Source organism: Mytilus galloprovincialis, chromosome 3, assembly GCF_965363235.1.
Source record: "Mytilus galloprovincialis chromosome 3, xbMytGall1.hap1.1, whole genome shotgun sequence".
NCBI classification, from domain to species: Eukaryota; Metazoa; Mollusca; class Bivalvia; order Mytilida; family Mytilidae; genus Mytilus; species Mytilus galloprovincialis.
Genome location: NC_134840.1, coordinates 35,147,533 through 35,167,256, shown reverse-complemented (window position 1 = coordinate 35,167,256; position 19,724 = coordinate 35,147,533). Strand labels below are relative to the sequence as shown.

General features: G+C 31.9%; 1 protein-coding gene across 1 annotated transcript in view; it reads right to left on the bottom strand.

The window, feature by feature from the left end:
• The window catches only part of LOC143066398 (uncharacterized), a 44,380-nt gene that overhangs the window by 7,641 nt on the left and 17,015 nt on the right, over positions 1–19,724 (bottom strand). Inside the window, exons 3-13 of the mRNA XM_076239336.1 lie at positions 19,362–19,539; positions 17,897–18,208; positions 16,961–17,015; positions 14,110–14,192; positions 9,971–10,048; positions 8,862–8,945; positions 4,001–4,054; positions 2,693–2,740; positions 1,768–1,821; positions 1,170–1,223; positions 258–311 (exon numbers count right to left, since the gene is read on the bottom strand). Of these exons, the coding sequence (XP_076095451.1) occupies positions 258–311; positions 1,170–1,223; positions 1,768–1,821; positions 2,693–2,740; positions 4,001–4,054; positions 8,862–8,945; positions 9,971–10,048; positions 14,110–14,192; positions 16,961–17,015; positions 17,897–18,208; positions 19,362–19,539 (1,054 nt within the window). The remainder of the gene's footprint in view (positions 1–257; positions 312–1,169; positions 1,224–1,767; positions 1,822–2,692; positions 2,741–4,000; positions 4,055–8,861; positions 8,946–9,970; positions 10,049–14,109; positions 14,193–16,960; positions 17,016–17,896; positions 18,209–19,361; positions 19,540–19,724) is intronic.

The window sequence follows — 19,724 nt, the reverse complement described above, 5'->3', positions numbered from 1 at the left end:
AAGGGTCGATTTAAGGTTTTTTCTAAACAATTTTTTTGCTTATAAAGAATTTGTCTCTAGAAATCAAACTCATATATTGCTAAAAAAATATTTTAATTTTTCTAGCTTTCTTCTACATAGATTGTAAAAATCAGTTCAGTCGTCTTTGATTATTGCCTATTTTAAAGAAAATGACGCAAAATCAAAAATATTTCAATGGTTTCGTATTCAAAAATTCTTTATTCAACCGTTTAGTAGAAAAGTAATATCATTCTTACCTGTATTTTCGGTTGGAGTAGACGAATCTGTTTTTGTTTTCATCAGATTGTTTTCTATAACAATAAATACAACTATTTAATTGAAATGATATGATAAATTTTAGCATAAAGTTGAATATTATTGACAAACCATTCCATATAGTTAGCTCTTTATCCAGATCTACAATAGCTGTCAAAATTGAAGTCGAAATAAGAATAGTATATATGCAAACAAGGGGGAAACAGATAATTATGTTGATATTAAAACATTAACCATTCTTTAATTTCTGTCAAGGAATAGATCTGTTTGTACTTTTTTGATTTTATATTCTTGGAGGACGGGATAAATACATTCGTTCGAATATTGTTTTGGGGACAAAAGATGTGTTTTCTTGCTGCGAGCAGTTTTCATTGATTTCAATGTTAAAAACAATAAACCAGTTAAAAAGGATTATTGCCAACAGGAATAATTTTCAACATCCATCTAGCTTACATATTATTGACAAACTTTGTGGTATTTAAACATGCGTTAGAAAATTCTTTAGTAACTTGAAACAGGAACTTTGTACTGATACATGTACAAACAGAGAAAATCATGTACTTTTACTGGAAAAATAGACATTTTTAATAGATCTACGTAATTGTAGCCACTAACAAATAAAAAGAAATGTTATGCGATGTGAACATTCTTGCAAAGTGTTGATTAAAAAAATCTTTCATCATGATTAGGAAAAAAGGTAAAATAGTTATCAGCGATTGATGCGAGACAAAAAGAAAGCATAGCAATGATAAAATCTCTACCGATTATCATAAATTAACAACTTGAGTAAGGAAAATAAAACAGACACGACGATGATCATTTATACTTGGAGTGACGGACACATTAATCAAAAGTGAGGTGACATGCGAGGAAACATTTCGAAAAGAAATTACCTGCTTTTTCTGTTGGAGTAGACGAATCTGTTTCTGTTTTCATCAGACTGATTACTATAACAATAAATATAACTAATTTAATAAAATTATATGATACATTTTAGCATAAAGTTGCATCTTATTGACAAACCATGCCATATTGTTAGCTCTTTATCAAACTTTATGGTATTTAAATATGCTTTAGAAAATTCTTTGGTGACTTGAAACAGGAACTTTGTACTGATATATGTTCAAATAGAGAAATCATGTACTTTTAACGGAAAATAGACATTTTTAATAGACCTACGTAATTGTAGCCACAAACAAATAAAAAGAAATGTTGTGCGATAAGAAGATTTTTGCAAAGTTTTGATTAAAAACAATCTTTCATCATGGTTTAGGAAAAAGGTAAAATAGTAATCAGCGATTGATGTGAGACAAAAAGAAAACACAGCAATGATAAAATATCTACCGATTATAATAAATGAACATCTTGATAACGAGTAAGGAAAATAAAACAGACACAACGATGATCATTTATACTTGGTGAGACGGACATATAAATCAGAAGTGAGGTTAACTGCGAGGGAAACATTTCGAAAAGAAATATCACTCTTACCTGCTTTTTCTTTTGGAGTAGACGAATCTGTTTCTGTTTTTATCAGATTGATTTCTATAACAAAAAATACAACTAATTAGTTAAAATTATATGATACATTTTAGCATAAAGTTGCATGTTATTGACAAACCATGCCATATTGTTAGCTCCTTATCAAGATCTACAATAGCTATCAAAATCGAAGTAGAAATAAAAATAGTATATACGCAAACAAGGGGGAAACAGATAATTATGTTGATATTAAAACATTAACCATTCTTTAATTCCTGTCCAGGAATAGATCTGTTGGTACTTTTTTTTTATTTTATATTCTTGGAGGACGGGATAAATACATTCATTTGACTATTTCTTTGGGTCAAAAGATTTGTTTTTTTGCTGCGAGCAGTTTTCATTGATTTCAATGTAAAAACAATAAATCAGTTAAAAAGGATTATTGCCAACAGGAATAATTTTAAACATCCAACTAGCTTACATATAATTGACAAACTTAATTGTATTTAGACATGCGTTAGAAAATTCCTTAGTAACTTGAAACAGGAACTGTGTACTGATATTGTACAAACAGAGAAAATCATGTACTTTTAATGTAAAAATAGACATTTTTAATAGACCTACGTAATTGTAGCCACTCACAAATAAAAAGAAATGTTGTGCGATGTGAACATTCTTGCAAAGTTTTGATTTAAAAGAAATCTTTCATCAAGATTTAGGAAAAAGGTTAAATAGTAAACAGCGATTGATGCGAGACAAAAAGAAAGCATATCTATGATAAAATCTCTACCGATTAATATCATAAATTAACATCTTGAGTAAGGAAAATAAATCAAACACGACGATGATCATTTATACTTGGCGATACCGACATATAAATAAGAAGTGAGGTTACCTGCGAGGGAAACATTTCGAAAAGAAATATCACTCTTACCTGCTTTTTCTGTTGGAGTAGACGAATCGGTTTTCATCAGATTGATTTCTATAACAATAAATACAACTAATTAATAAAAATTATATGATACATTTTAGCATAAAATTGCATGTTATTGACAAACCATGCCATATTATTAGCTCTTTATCAAGATCTACAATAGCTGACAAAATCAAAGTCGAAATAAGAATAGTGTATATGCAAACAAGGGGGAAACAGATAATTATGTTGATATTAAAATATTAACCATTCTTTAATTCCTGTCAAGGATTAGATCTGTTGGTATTGTTTTTGATTTTATATTCTTGGAGGACGGTATAAACACATTCATTTGACTATTTCTTTGGGTCAAAAGATTTGTTTTCTTGCTGCGAGCAGTTTTCATTCCTCAATGTAAAAACAATAAATCAGTTAAAAAGGATTATTGTCTTATCTAGACGAAACTCGCGTCTGGCGTATTAAATTATAATCCTGGTATCTTTGATAACTGTTTACACTACTGGGTGGATACCACTGCTGGTGGACGTTTCGTCCCCGAGAGTATCACCAGCCCAGTAGTCAGCACTTCTGCGGTGACATGAGTATCAATTATATTGTCATTTTTATAAATTTCCTGTTTACAAAACTTTTTCGAAAAACTCAGGATTGTCTTACCACAGGAATGGATTATCTTAGCCGTATTCGGAACAACGTTTTGGAATTTTGGGCCCTCAATGCTTTTTAACTTTGTATTTGTTTGGCTTTTTACTGTTTTGATCTGAGCGTCACTTATGAGTCTTATGTAGACGAAACGCGCGTCTGTCGTATTAAATTATAATCCTTGTACCTTTGATAACTATTGCCAACAGGAATAATTTTAAACATCCAACTAGCTTACATATAATTGACAAACTTTATGGTATTTAGACATGCGTTATAAAATTCCTTGGTAACTTGGAACAGGAACTTTGTACTAATACATGTACAAACAGAGAAAATCATGTACTTTTAATGGAAAAATAGACATTTTTTATCCACTCACAAATAAAAAGAAATGTTGTGCCATGTGAACATTCTTGCAAAGTTTCGATTGAAAATATCTTTCATTATGTTTAAGGAAAAAGGTAAAATAGTAATTAGCAACTGAAACGAGACAAAAAGAAAACATAGCAATGATAAAATCTCTACCGATCATCATAAATTAACAACTTGAGAAAGGAAAATAAATCAAACACGACGATGATCATTTATAATTGGTGAGAAGGACATATAAATCAGAAGTGAGGTTACTTGCGAGGGAAACATTTCAAAAAGAAATATCACTCTTACCTGCTTTTTCTGTTGGAGTAGACGAATCTGTTTCTGTTTTCATCAGACTGATTTCTATAACAATAAATATAACTAATTAATTAAAAGTATATGATACATTTTAGCATAAAGTTGCATGTTATTGACAAACCATGCCATATTGTTATCTCTTTACCAAGATCTACAATAGCTGTCAAAATCGAAGTCGAAATAAGAATAGTATATATGCAAACAAGGGGGAAACAAATAAGTATGTTGATATTAAAACATTAAACATTCTTTAATTTCTGTTGGTACTGTTTTTGATTTCATATTCTTGGAGGACGGGATACATACATTCATTTGAATATTGTTTTGGGGTCAAAAGATTTAATTTCTAGCTGCGAGCAGTTTTCATCGATTTCAATGTAAAAACAATAAACCAGTTCAAAAGGATTATTGCCAACAGGAATAATTTTCAACATCCAACTAGCTTACATATAATTGACAAACTTCATGGTATTTAAACATGCGTTAGAAAATTCCTAAGTAACTTAAAACAGAAACTTTGTACTGATACATGTACAAACAGAGAAAATCATGTACTTTTAGTGGAAAATAGACATTTTTAATAGATCTACGTAGTTGTAGCCACTCACAAATAAAAAGAAATGTTGTGCGATGTGAACATTCTTGCAAAGTTTTGATTAAAAAAATCTTTCAACAAGTTTTAGGAAAAAGGTAAAATAGTTATAAGCGATTGATACGAGACAAAAAGAAAGCATGGCAATAATAAAATCTCTACCGATTATCATAAATCAACATCTTGAGTAAGGAAAATAAATCAAACACGACGAAGATCATTTATACTTGGTGAGACGGACATATAAATCAGAAGTGAGGTTACTTGCGAGGGAAACATTTCAAAAAGAAATATTACTCTTACCGTCTTTTTCTGTTGGAGTAGACGAATCTGTTTCCGTTTTCATCAGATTGTTTTCTATAACAATAGCTGTCAAAATGGAAGTCGAAATAAGAATAGTATATATGCAAACAAGGGGGAAACAGATAATTATGTTGATATTAAAACAATTACCATTCTTTAATTCCTGTCAAGGAATAGATCTGTTGGTACTTTTTTGATTTTATATTTTTGGAGGACGGGATAAACACATTCATTTGACTATTTCTTTGGGTCAAAAGATTTGTTTTCTTGCTGCGAGCAGTTTTCATTCCTCAAGGTAAAAACAATAAATCAGTTAAAAAGGATTATTGTCTTATCTCGACGAAACAGGCGTCTGGCGTATTAAATTATAATCCTGGTATTTTTTATATCTGTTTACACCACTGGGTAGATGCCACTGCTGATGGACGTTTCGTCTCCGAGGGTATCACCAGCACAGTAGTCAGCACTTCGGCGTTGACATGAGTATTAATTATATGGTCATTGTTATAAATTTCCTGTTTACAAAACTCTTTCGAAAAACTAAGGATTGTCTTACCCCAGGAATAGATTACCTTAGCCGTATTTGGAACAACTTTTTGGAATTTTGAGCCCTCAATGCTCTTCAACTTTGTATTTGTTTGGCTTTTTACTGTTTTGATCTGAGCGTCACTTATGAGTCTTATGTAGACGAAACGCGAGTCTGGCGTATTCAATTATAATCCTTGTACCTTTGATAACTATTGCCAACAAGAATAGTTTTAAACATCCAACTAGCTTACATATAATTGACAAACTTTATGGTATTTAGACATGCGTTATAAAATTATTTGGTAACTTGAAACAGGAACTTTGTACTGATACATGTACAAACAGAGAAAATCATGTACTTTTAGTGGAAAATAGACATTTTTACGTAATTGTAGTCACTCACAAATAAAAAGAAATATTGTGCCATGTGAACATTCTTGCAAAGTTTCGATTAAAAAATATCTTTCATTATGAATACATTCATTTGAATATTTATTTGGGGTCAAAAGATTTGTTTTCTTTGTGCGATCAGTTTTCATTGATTTCGATGTAAAAACAATAGTTAAAAAGGATTATTGCCAACAGGAATAATTTTCAACATCCAACTAGCTTACATATAATTGACAAACTTTATGGTATTTAGACATGCGTTAGAAAATTATTTGGTAACTTGAAACAGATACTTTCTACTGATACATGTACAAACAGAGAAAATCATGTACTTTTAGTGGAAAAATAGACTGACAACGCCATGGCTAAAAAGGAAAAAGACAAAAAAACAAACAGTTGTACACTTGACACAACATAGAAAACTAAAGAATAAGCTACACGAACCCCACCAAAAACTAGGGTTGATCTCAAGTGCTCCGGAAGGGTAAGCAGTCAAAAGGAAAAGTATTGTACATATAAAATGACATTGAACGATGTTCTATTAGAAAAAGGAGCAAAGACTACGGCTTGCTTTCATTTATTATCAGAATGCCTGGACAACAAGATACACGACATGAACAGATATGCAAGGTAAAGTCCAAATGTTCTTTAAAATAAATATCAAAATTCGGTACAGTTAAGTAAAGAGATATCATTTTCAAAATCTTTTTGTTTTTTTGTTTGTTTTTATAGCCTGAATAAATGTTTAATGAACAATTCCCTGATTGCATGCTTACAGTTTTGTCATAAAACGCAAGCCATCTAAATATAGAAGTTTTAGTTAATTTTTAGAGCTAAACATTCTTTAGTTATTAAAAAGTAAAATCAAATAAATACTGAACTCCGAATAAAAGTAAAAAAGCAAAGTCCCTAATCGAAGGGCAAAATCAAAAGCTCAAACAAATTAAACGAATTGATAATAACTGTCACATTCCTGACTAGGTATAGGCATTTTCTTATGTTGAAAATAAAAATCGGAATTTTAAACTAGCTAAACCTCTCACTTGTATGACAGTCGCATCAAATAAAAAAAGACTACATCTAATGTGGTCTAGCTGTGTATTTTTGAAGTAAATGCACAACAATTCAATATGGATATTTTGGTGTGATATTTGATGTTATTTCAAACATATACCCATCAGGAGCATAAGTTTAGACTCCTATTTCTTTTTATTTAACTAGGTTGGAATTAAAAAAAAAACATGATTGAATTAAGCCTTCCAATCTTATAGTGTGTCTGCCTATGTTGTGATGTTATACTATTGTTTCAGAAAAGGGAGCAGGTTTGGTACTATTACAACGTTTAATCCCGCTACAAATGTTTGCACCTTTCCTCAGTCAGGAATCTGATGTACAGTGGTTTCTTCTGTTTATGTTGTTCATACGTGGTTCTCGTTTCTAGTTTTTATATAGATTAGACCGTTCCATGTTAGAATGGTTTAACACTAGAGTAATTTTTGGGGCCCTTTATAGCTTGCTGTTCGGTGTGAACCAAGACTCAATGTTGAAGGCCATAACTTGACCTATAATGGTTTACATTTTATATATTGTTTCTTGGATGGAGAGTTGTCTCATTGGCTTTCATACGACATGTTCCTATATCTATTTCAATAGAAATTATTAAGTGACAAATAATTAATATATATCTAGGACTATGACAATCTCAAAAGATGTTGAAACTGTTTCTTGTAGTAAACCTTTATTTCTAGCATAACTGATGATACTTCTGATTTTTTTTCATTAGAATTAAAGACCATATTTAAACATAATACTGCAAGATATGATAAGTGTACTCTCTATTTGTTATTTAAAGAAGTAGTTGTTAGATTTTAGACTTCTTTTATTTTTAGTTTCTAGAGCACAATTACCAATGAAATATATAAATTAATAAGACGTTTAGCCCCTCACAAAAGTAGGTGCTTGAGATCAAATGTTAAACATTTCAAACAAATGACGTCTTATTAAAACTTTAATGGTCAACTTTATTTTAACTGATTACTTTACAAAATCTTTTTTACAATTTGGTACTGAAGTTTCGAATAATATTCTTTACGCTTGGACAATTTTTGTCAAAGCGTAAAGAATATTATTCGAAACTTCAGTCCATCTGATGAGTTAAGCCTTTTTCAACTGATTTTTATAGTTCGTTTTTATGTTGTACTGTTATACCACTGTCCCAGGTTAGGGGAGGGTTGGGATCTAGATAACATGTTTAACCCCGCCACATTATTTATGTATGTGCCTGTCCCAAGTCAGGAGCCTGCAATTCAGTGGTTGTCGTTTGTTTATGTGTTACATATTTGTTTTTCGTTCATTTTTTTTATATAAATAAGGCCGTTAGTTTTCTCGTTTGAATTGTTTTACATTGTCTTATCGGGGCCTTTTATAGCTGACTATGCGGTATGGGCTTTGCTCATTGTTGAAGGCCGTACGGTGACCTATAGTTGTTAATGTCTGTGTCATTTTGGTCTTTTGTGGATAGTTGTCTCATTGGCAATCATACCACTTCTTCTTTTTTTATATATTATAAATAAATACGAGATCTAAGATTAATTAAACATTTCGGGGGATGGCTGATATTGAAATATGTGGTAGATATGAGCCACTGGAATGTCACTATTTCAAGCAAAGGGAAATAAGATAAAGTATATATCACAAGATTGCTAACTGAATTTTTTAGTAACAGGACTAATCAGATGTTGATTTTATTTGTCAGAAACCATACAAGTCGCAGTTGTAAATGTATCAGATATTTGACAAATCTCTGTTTCTCTCCATGAAAAAGCGTTATCATGACATATTAAGGTAAATTTTGTGTCAAGACTATATGACAGGGTAATATGAATTTTTTATAATCAAAATATATGAAAAGGGTGGGGTACTGAATGTATGAGCTGCTAAATTCTAAAATAAATGATTTGAAATTGCCACAATTCATTGATTGACCTATCAAGTGAACCAATTAAAACATCAAATATCAAACCATCATAACTGGCATACCTGTCGTTTGATTCATTTCCTGTATGGTGGGGTCTTTGCTAACTGCTTGATTTGACGGAGTTTTCTTTGTCAAGTATATACATGCTGAAATTATTATTTCAATAGTTTAAAATATCGAATTCAAATATTCAAAAAACATAACATAACAAATTGCAACATAACAAAATTAGGCAAAAATCTCAATGTTTTGTTTTTAAAGGAATATGACAGTTGGTTTCCATTCGTTTGATGTGTTTTGTCATTTGATTTTGCCGTGTTTTGTCATTTGATTTTGTCATGTGATTAGGGACTTTCCGATTGAATTTTCCGCGGAGTTCAGTATTTTTGTGATTTTACTATTTACAACATTAAATTGATTTTTCCAATGTCATATCTAAATCTGAACAATTCAGAACGAATGTCGGTATAATCATGTATGAAAGTGTACGGATGGAACCTTATTATCTATACCAAAATAAAAATGATGATCTGTCTATCTATATCTGATTATTGAAGAATTATAAGATTTGACGCGCTTCTGAAATAGAAACTAATAGAAAATATAGAGTTAGTGCCATTACAATCTTAACTTACTGAGGAGAATTAAAATGTGAGTAAAAAGGGAAACAAATTTAAAACCACACCTTAACATAAAATAAAATGTCAGAGAATTACTCTTATTGGGCTGCATATGAGCATTATACGAAAATTAGAGTATTTTTTTTCTTTTAAGTGTTGGCGAAGCGATGCTACAACGCAATCAACAGATACATGTATGGATTTGTCTAGGAACGTTCGGTATTTTCACGGTTGAAGGCATGATTGGGCAACAAGATAGAGAGAACAGTAAATCGGATACAATAGATTAAAGGCAGTGTTATTTTACTTAGATATGTATTGAAAAGCGTGGTATAAGTGCTGTATTTGTTTCTTTATCAGTCGTACTTTATTACGCCTTTTCAAAATTCTCACCATACTGGTAATTAAAAACTCAACTAAAAGCCAAAAATATTTTAATATTACAAGAGACTAACCTGAAAATACTGATGATAACAGCATAAACAATATTTGATAAACTTTAAAGCAAACATGATCTGTAAATTAATCAAGGGTTAGTTAGAAATACTCACAGGCAATTGAAAAGGCAGATATCATCAATATGACAAATACTATTAAAGATTTCAATGCAATCAAACCAAAAAAATGTCCTGAAACAGAATTAATAAATCTTTTAAATACGCCAGTAAAAGAATATTATTTTAATTCCGTTTTTTTTTAGTTCTATAATCATTAGTGCAATTTAGGCAAAAAACACGTAACGTATATATATAGCGGTTTTTTCTGATATGTACGGGAACTCCAACTGAAAAGCAAAAACCATATATGTAACGTAAATAAAGACAACAGTAGTAAAGCTGTGTTCAAAAGTCATAAACCGGTAGAGAGAAGGACAATGCGGATTACAAACTTAAATCTAGGGAACCAAAGGAGCAACATGAACACCGAAGTGCAACAAATCAAACGTCAACACACATAGAAACGAACTATTTGATAATAACTGTCGTATTCCTGACTTGGTATAGACAATTTTAAGAAACAAAACTGGTTTCATTAAACCAAACTTCCTGTTTTAATACAATGTTAAACAATATCACTAATTGATAACACTACCCTACGGAAATAAAGCACAAACACAAGCAAAATCATGCATCACAATGAAACGCACAAACGAATAATATAGTAGTCGACACAACATGCAAATCGCAGAACAACCACGAATATATTCTGTCAACTACAAACACCACAGGATATCAAAAACAGTGACACGCTCTCGTAATTAACATGCAATTTCGAACTTTATACAATTATAATCAGAAAACTATGTCTTCAGGAAAAAAATAAGGCAGAGTAAATTCATAATGTAAATACTTGAAATGAGTAAACCGCAAATCTTAAGCGCAATAAGGACATGTGCATACAGAAAATACTATACAAAAATGAAGCTGTGTAATGATTGTCGATGACAAACCAAATACGTGAAAGACAGCAGAAATTATACCGAATGATAAAAAAATAAATTTAAAATTTTATGATCAAACCAATCCACTAAAAGTAAATATATACACCAACAAACGACTACCCTTGAATTACAGAGAACTTGACTTGACATGTGATAGGCACATAATGAATGTGACGGGGGTTAAAAAAAGCTTAAGTTAAAATCCAACCCGCCCCAAACATCGAACAGTCATGTAACAGCACAACATATACACAATCTTAACCAATCAGATTTAAAAGGATTGACTGATATACACGAAACACACACAATGAATAACACACAAAAATACTTAAAGACGTTTGTTTACTTTTATTCCATTTCTATTTACAGATATTCCAAAAAAAAGTTCAATTAATTATACTATCAATTTATAACAAAGTATTTTGAAATGATTGCTATTTTGAAAGAAAGAAAGCAAAAAACATTCTATCAACAAATAATATCAATCAGTACACACTACATGGATAAAGAGTAAAAAAAGTCATAAACAGTCTGAAAAAAAAATGTGATCTTGATCAATGCAAAAATATAAATTTTGACAGAGTATATGACCGTTTGTAATAGCAGCTATGTTATGTTTTAATGTCTTGCTAATATAATCAATGTTTTACCCCGTCACACTCTTTGTTTTATACTTAAATCATGCCATTATTTTCCTCCTTTGTATTGTTTTTCATTTGCCATTTTGGGGCTTTGTATTATGATATGGGTTTTGCTCATTGCTGTTGGCTATATGGTATCATTTTGTTACCAACCTGTTACGTCATACAGTCTTTGTGGATAGTTGTCTCGTTGGTAATCATACCACATCTTTTTAAATTTTATTTTGTACCATTAAATCAATATTCAAATATATTATTACAGCGGTATAATTGCCAAGCTGCTAAAATGAGCTCATCTTAAGGATCGTTACCAAATTTTTGGCTCTATACACAACATAACCACAAAAGTAAGGATGTGATATCCTGTTTGTCATAAGTTTTCTACAAGTACAGCAAAATTTCGAAACAAGTCTTAGTATCTATGAAAGAGTTTAAGTAAATGCTATAAGTTATTTTGACGACGAAATCCCTGATTTAATAATTTAAAAACACATATAACATTTATTGAAAAAAACACTGACATGAACATAGCGAAGAAGGTTTGAAATAAAAACATCGTAAGATGGGACCAAATGAACATCTCCATTCTGAAATAGGAAATTAACATCGGGAAAGAAATAGTTATCAAAGGTACCAGGATTATAATTTAATACGCCAGACGCGCGTTTCGTCTACATAAGACTCATCAGTGACGCTCAGATCAAAACAGTTAAAATGCCAAACAAATACAAAGTTGAAGAGCATTGAGGACCCAAAAATTCCTAAAAGTTGTGCCAAATACGGCTACGGTAATCTACTCCTGGGCGTAAGAAACATTGTCCTTTTGACATAAATAAGAAACTTATGTTATGCATGCACAATCCGTTACAGTTTTCCAAAGTAAAACACAACACTCCTTCGGTATTCAACAACTTGAAGCTGCTACTCAGACTTTATAAATTGTCAACAATATCTGAGCATAAAGTTAATGAACCAGGGTAACGTCAATGAAGTCTCTTTTTTAAAAACGTTCAGCTACAGAGACCTTGCTGATAAATCTTCTGTATCAGCTTCACCAAATGATACATAATGGTTTTGTAGTATAGATTATATGAACAAACGTTTTTTCATCGTCTTAAAAACCTGTTATAATGTTCTTTTTATTTGACATTTTATATGTTTGTTAGTTTTTTCATACCATTGTGTTAATATAGTACAGTCCTTTATTGTTTTATTATCTTTCTTGCTGGATTATTGGCTTTGTCTACAAAGTGTCTCTATGCCATGTTGTTTTTCGGTCTTACACCAATAGATATCGTAATAAAATGTAGAATGGTGTGTTTTTGGAACAAACTTTTCACCAATAAAATTAAACTTAGCAGTATTCTTTATCAAATTATTTTCAACTTAAAAGATGATCACACTTTCAAATGGATGGATTATATTAAATCGATCATAGACAATGCCGGCTTAAGCTATGTTTGGACTCAGCAATCACCATTAGATATAAATCAACTAAAAATCGTACTGACAGAAAAACTAAAAGATTCATTCATTCAACAATGGCATAGTCAAATTGACAACTCATCCAGAGGAGAATTTTATGGACTTTTTAAAACAATCTTTGGCTTAGAAAACTATCTTTTAAAATTAACACCATTCGAACGTAAATATATTTCAAAATTAAGATGCTGCAATATAAAAATTCCAGTAGAGCTGGGAAGATGGTATAACATTCCAAAAGAAGAGAGAACATGTAATTTGTGTTTAACTGCAATTGGCAATGAATACCCTTATTTATTTGAATGCAATTCTATATTAGTAAAAAATATCAGAAATCAGCATATTCCTGAGTACTATGTGAAATATCCGAGTGAAGCAAAAATGAAAGGACTACTGTCATTGACTTAAAAATGCGTCTTTATTCATTTCAAAGTTAACTAAAATATTATAATATTAAAATATTATAATGTAAAGTAAAGTAATTTTCTATATATTTCATTTCTAAGTTGTTTTATTTATTTCTTTAATTGTATGTGATTGTATTTTGTAACTTACCTCTTGTTTCACATGTCAATGTGACGGAGTGTTTTATTGTATTGTATATTGTATTGTATATTGTATTATTGTATTATTGTTTGTTTTATAGTGAATAATATTATAACACAATGATGTCTGCTACATGTAGACCCCTATTTTTGACATTTTTGCTCAGTATGTCTGGTTTTTTTTTGCTTACACATTGTTGTCAATATAATGGAATTGTGTGCGGCTGTTACGCAAATGAGAGTTTAAGCTAGCTATAAAACCAAGTTTAATCCAACGTTTTTTTGTACTCAAGGAAATGCCTGTACCAAATCATAAATATGACAATTGTTCTCCATTTGTTTGATATGTTTGGTCTTTTGATTTTGCTTTATGATAAGAAACTTTTAAGTTTTCAATTTTGACATTTTGATTGACACAAGGATATAGAGTCAACCTGCTGCATTGAAACATCAACGATATATAACATTTCACGATGCCGACCGGTGAACTTAAAATGAGTTTGTCAATTGTTTTCCCTCGTATTGGTAGAGCACGCTTTAAGTTACGAATTTATCTCTTCCAGATATGTATTCATACATACCTTCTTTTCCAGAGACAGAATTTTTTAGATTTGTCACGACATATTTCGCATTATGGCTTGTGTTTTCTTTGGATGTCACTGTTCTGCAATGGTTATATGTGAATAACATTTACTTATGTATAAAACAGAGATTAAACATTGAGCTACAGACCAACCATTGATGAAATTAGAAATAATAATCTAGAATTACAAAACGCTCCTATCTAGTTTCTTCAGCAAGGTTCATAAGAGTCGTTTGTTTATTCATTTATATTTTATTTCAAGTGGTATAGGCCAATTCGGTACATAACAAACAGTATTGTCAATATTCGCCTTAACAAGTCACCCTTAGATTTTTTTACGTGACAGTTGTCTTAAAGCTTAAGTTTAATCTCCACAAAAGTAATAATATGACATATAATTATATGAACAATTTTGCACATTTTGCATTACATAAAATATTTGTACAAAAAAGTAAAAAAAGATGCATTTAAAAATATATAGACAATAACTGTTTAGTGTCTTTAAATATCAGCTGTATTTGTACGAGGCTAGGAAACAAGGTGTATGCGAGCTTTTAGCGAGCTACTACACCTGTTTCGAGCCGAGTACAAATACAGCTGATATTTAAAGACACTAAACAGTTATTGTCTTTATCCTGCAATTAATTCTGTATATTGTTTGTGTTTTGAAAGACACAAAAACTAACATATTTAGCATTTATTTTCGATTTGTAATCCCTTGAGGCCCGCGTAGTAATATCAAAATCACACATTACGCTGAAGGCGGGTTCGCAAAAAAGAATCCAGAATGGTCAACAATAATACATCGCTCAAGGTGAATAATTATCTATTTTAGCATAACAACTTATTTCAACAGTAAAAACAAATAACAAAACATTGTCAAATTTAAAACAGAAGTGTACGAGTTGTCCTACGCTTCAGACTTGACATTCACTAAACATGCATGCTGAAATTGACATGGTTGAATTTGTAACACAATCATACACATTCAAATTTTGAAATCGACAAATGTCATCGTCATTGGAATGCAACTGGAATACACATTCTGAGGTCACACAGGTTCAAACAATACTCAGTCCGGCAGTGGGCGGAGCTTTAAAGCGATATATGTATAGTATACAGATACAGCATAGCGATATCTGTAGGGCTGTATCTGTATAGTAGGACACCCAATTGCAGGATAAATGCGTTTATTCCCAATCAATTTTTCAATGGGTAAATATATTTACAAGGAACGGGTTATCTTATGACGTATGTATAAAATGATGAGTTGCATTCTGCTTTATAGCCTCGGTCACACCTTACCGGATAGCACGAACGGACGCCTAACGGATGAAAATAAAAGTTGTCCGTTGAAAAAATTGTTATCCGTTTGGGAGTCCGTTGATGTACTGACCGAATAAAACGGACGTGTAACGGGTGCACAACGGACACACACCGGATATGCAACGTACGAGAAACGGACACGTACCGGCTAGAACGGATGTCGAACGTACATCAAACGGACGAGTACCGCATAAAACGGACACCTAAAGGAAGCGTACCGTATAATACGGATGAACAAGATATACGGAAAGTCAAAGGCGACAATAATAATACATGTAAATCGCATAAATATTCAAAATGTTTCTGTGTAAGGCAGCAACCATTTCATTTTCTGGGGGGGGGGGGGGGGGGGGGGCTATGGTTTTTTTTGGAAAAAAAGTTTGTTTCCAGGTTTTGGTGAAAAAAATAATTTGTTTTGGACCCTGAGTAAAAAAAAATGTTTGTTTCACCCTCAGCTGCCACTATATGTAATGCTAAAATTGAAAGAAAAAAATGTTTGGTTTGTTCTTCAAAATTCCGCCAGAGGGCAGTGTCTGGCCTGAATAAGAACTGCTTGATTGTGAAGACGTGCCTATACTCTAAGATCGTTTATGAATAATAAGAATTCATGAACCTTAATAAATCTGACATATCAATAATTGGTATTTCTGACGCGAAATTTTCAATTGGCATTTATCCGGTTCAGATCCGTTCATCATCCGTTTTATCCGTTATACGTCCGGTAGAAGTCCGTTTCTCATCCGTTCAACATCCGTTTTATCCGTCAAACGTCCGGTAGAAGTCCGTTGGTGAATTTATCTTCCAGACCTCCAACGGATGTATAACGGACACGTAACGGATAAAAAAACGGAAACGAAACGGACGAGTACCGTACAAAACGGACGCCTAACGGACATTTTTTCCGTTGGACGTCCGTTCAAAGTTTTGAACATGCTCATAATTTTCCACCGGACAGAACGGACGTCGACGGATAAAACGTACGCTTAACGGACATGCAACGGATATGGACGGACGTCTAACGGATAAGAACGGACATGAACGGATTGAAAAAAAAGTTATCCGTTAGGCGTCCGTTCGAGCTATCCGGTAAGGTGTGACCGAGGCTTAACGGTTGGAAGGCTACACAATGAGAAAAAAGAGATATATTATATTATTTTCTTCTCACGCCTGCTCAGTATATGTGCCTTTGGGATGAAAAACCTTAAAACATAGGTTTACTAACAAACTAGGGTATTGATACTAACTCAGGGCCCTGAACCAAATACAACCATCAGCAGTGGTATCGACTCACATGTTGTAAAAGCTCATTAAAATATATTGATGATAATTTAAAATGCACGTATTTCGGTTTGTTTTTAATGTCAAAAAGCTGATAATGCCGCTATGTCAATACATCTAGATCTCTGTATGCATGAATTCGGAAATTGTAAAAAAAAATCATGTGCGCTTCCGTTTGTTTTATAAAACTTCAGAAAAAATCGACTCTGGTTCGAAATATTAAAAGAAAGTACTATTAAACTTACACAGCATGGTAAGTACTGTTTCCGTGTAGTACTGTTAAAGTTTTACATTCATAATCTGAAAATCAACAGTAAAAGATGATTATATTATCAATTGTATATATTTTTTTATATAATCATAACGTTTTGACTGGAAAGCTGTATTAATTCGTAATTTATTGAATGAATAAAACTAAAAAACACTCTCAAGTCACAACTGCAGCAGGAACAATTGTAATGCTTGCCTTTAATTTATTAATAAACGTACACTGTTAGCAAACAATACATTCTCTAATCATTTTCAATTAGAAAATACAGAATAAGCGCTGGATATAAAATGGTCTTGGTATTTTTCTAGAAGTCTGTGTGTTAACATTGAGTTTTGTTTATTCCAATTACCGTTGGCTTTTGCAACCAGGCACATTGGCACAATATGCCACAATATGCCACAATTTCCTTTATTCGTAATGCTTAAAGGTATATGTGTTTGCACCTGTCCTAAGTCAGAAACCCGAAGTTCAGTGGTTATCGTTTAATGATGTGGTTCATAAGGGTTTCTCGGATTATTTTTTAATATAGATTATACCGTTATTTTTTTCCGTTTGAATGGTTTTACGCTAGTCATGTTAGTAGCTCTTTATATCGTGTTGTTCGATGTGAGCCAAGGTTCCGTGTAAAGACCGTACTACGACTTATTTTGTCTTTATGTTTTGTATATTGTGTATTGTAAAACTCATATGCTTGATATTTTATTGAATAAAATAGTATTATATTATTATTATATCATGAACATAATGCTCCATTGTTATTTGCAAGATAAGTTTGGACTCATTATGCTAAATAATAAATATATCAATTACATGTCTTTATATGTTATAAATTGCTGGTATCTTCGAAGATATGTGGATAACCATTTTTTAAAGCACTGATATTTTTCTTTCATTAAGTTAAAGTGTTTACCTGGATTCAGGTGTTGGTGTTGAACTTTTTCACAAGGTTTACTGTAACAACTGCAGTCTTCTTGTGATGGAATACATGCACTTTGATTTTGCGGTCTTATTACAAATGCATATCCTCTGTTGTAATCACAGCGACAAGCTTTGTCACTAGTTGTTGTTCCATCGTTAACTTTAACTTGACCGTCTGATGAACATATTGACTTAAGATATGTGCATTTAGAACGTTCATTGGATCTGAACAAATAAGGTTGATAAGAGGAAACCGGACAAGTTTCGTAGTCGATGTACCGGCCTCTTAATACTGGATAGTTACCTGTATTTATAGAAAACACCATGAAATTAGTATTTGTATTTTTGTTACTTTGGCATTTTCACGTAACAAACATTGGCTTGTCTTTTCCAATTATTATGAATTTATATACATTACGTCTCCTAGTTAATAAACTGAACAAGCAGTTTTGTAAGGAAAGCGTATAGTGCAAAATAAAAGATCCAGCATTTTCCAAACTTTAGGATATAAACAATATATACATGAGTCTTCGATGCAATTTCTTTTTTATTAGTTGTGAGTGACTTTAAACTAGCTGTCATTTACTGCGAGTACTCTCAGATCAGAACTTAATGTCTTTTTGTAGTTGGGATATACAAGTATCAGGCCACGTCCACGTTTTTTTTGTTTGTTAAATGTATCTATATGTGTATCCATCTGATGAGTTGAGCCTTTTTCAACTGATTTGCATAGTTCGTTCTTATGTTGTACTGTTACACTACTGTTCCAGGTTAGGGGAGGATTGGGATCACACTAACATGTTTAACCCCGCCACATTCTGTTCGTATGTGCCTGTCCCAAGTTAGTAACCTGTAATTCATCGGTTGTCGTTTGTTGATGTGTTACATATTTGTTTTCGTTCATTTTTTTGTACATACATTAGGCTGTTAGTTTTCTCGCTTGAACTGTTTTACATTGCCTTTTAAAGCTGACTATGCGGTATGGGCTTTGCTTCGTCGTTGTAGGCTGTACCGTGACCTCAGATAGTTGTTAATTTCTGTGTCAATTGGTCTCTTGTTGAAAGTTGTCTCATTGGGAATCATACCACATCTTCTTTTTTGTATGAACAACAATCTGCATATGTATGCACCTGTCCTAAACCTGCAGTCTGTTGTTCAGTGGTTGTCGATTGTGGGTTTGATTTATAAGGGTTTCTCGTATCTCGTTTTTATAAGGATAAGACAGATGGTTTACCTGTTTGACTTGTTCAAAACTAGTCATTTTAGGGCATTTTATAGCTTGCAGTTCTGTTTGAGCAAGAGTTCCGTGTTGAAGTCATTACTTTGAACTAAGATAATATTTAACATTTTATACATTGTGATTTGGATAGAGAGTTGTCTCATTGGTTCTCATACCACATCTTCTTATTTATCATAAGTATTGCATATTAAATCTATCAGTTTTAGTCTTATTGTACCTAAAGATACCCATTCTGGAGGTCTGCATTCCTCTTTGTAGTTGTTAAACGCAATGCGATGTAACGCCAAACAATGATATTCGTAATCATTGAAGCATTTTACTTTTGTGAATATGACTAGTTCACCCATTTCAGGACATCTTTTAACATAGGTGTGACTTGTTCGGAAATAAAATACCTGAAACAAATTCTACAAATGCAATACATTTATGTATACACATTTATTTTGTATCGATTTGATTAATGGATTTTTGTGAAGAATCGAAACTAAATAAGCATTAATTTGATACTTGAAATTGTCTAGTCAAATGATGATTAAATTTGCCATCTAACAAGTACAATAATGATAAATTAAGCCTGATT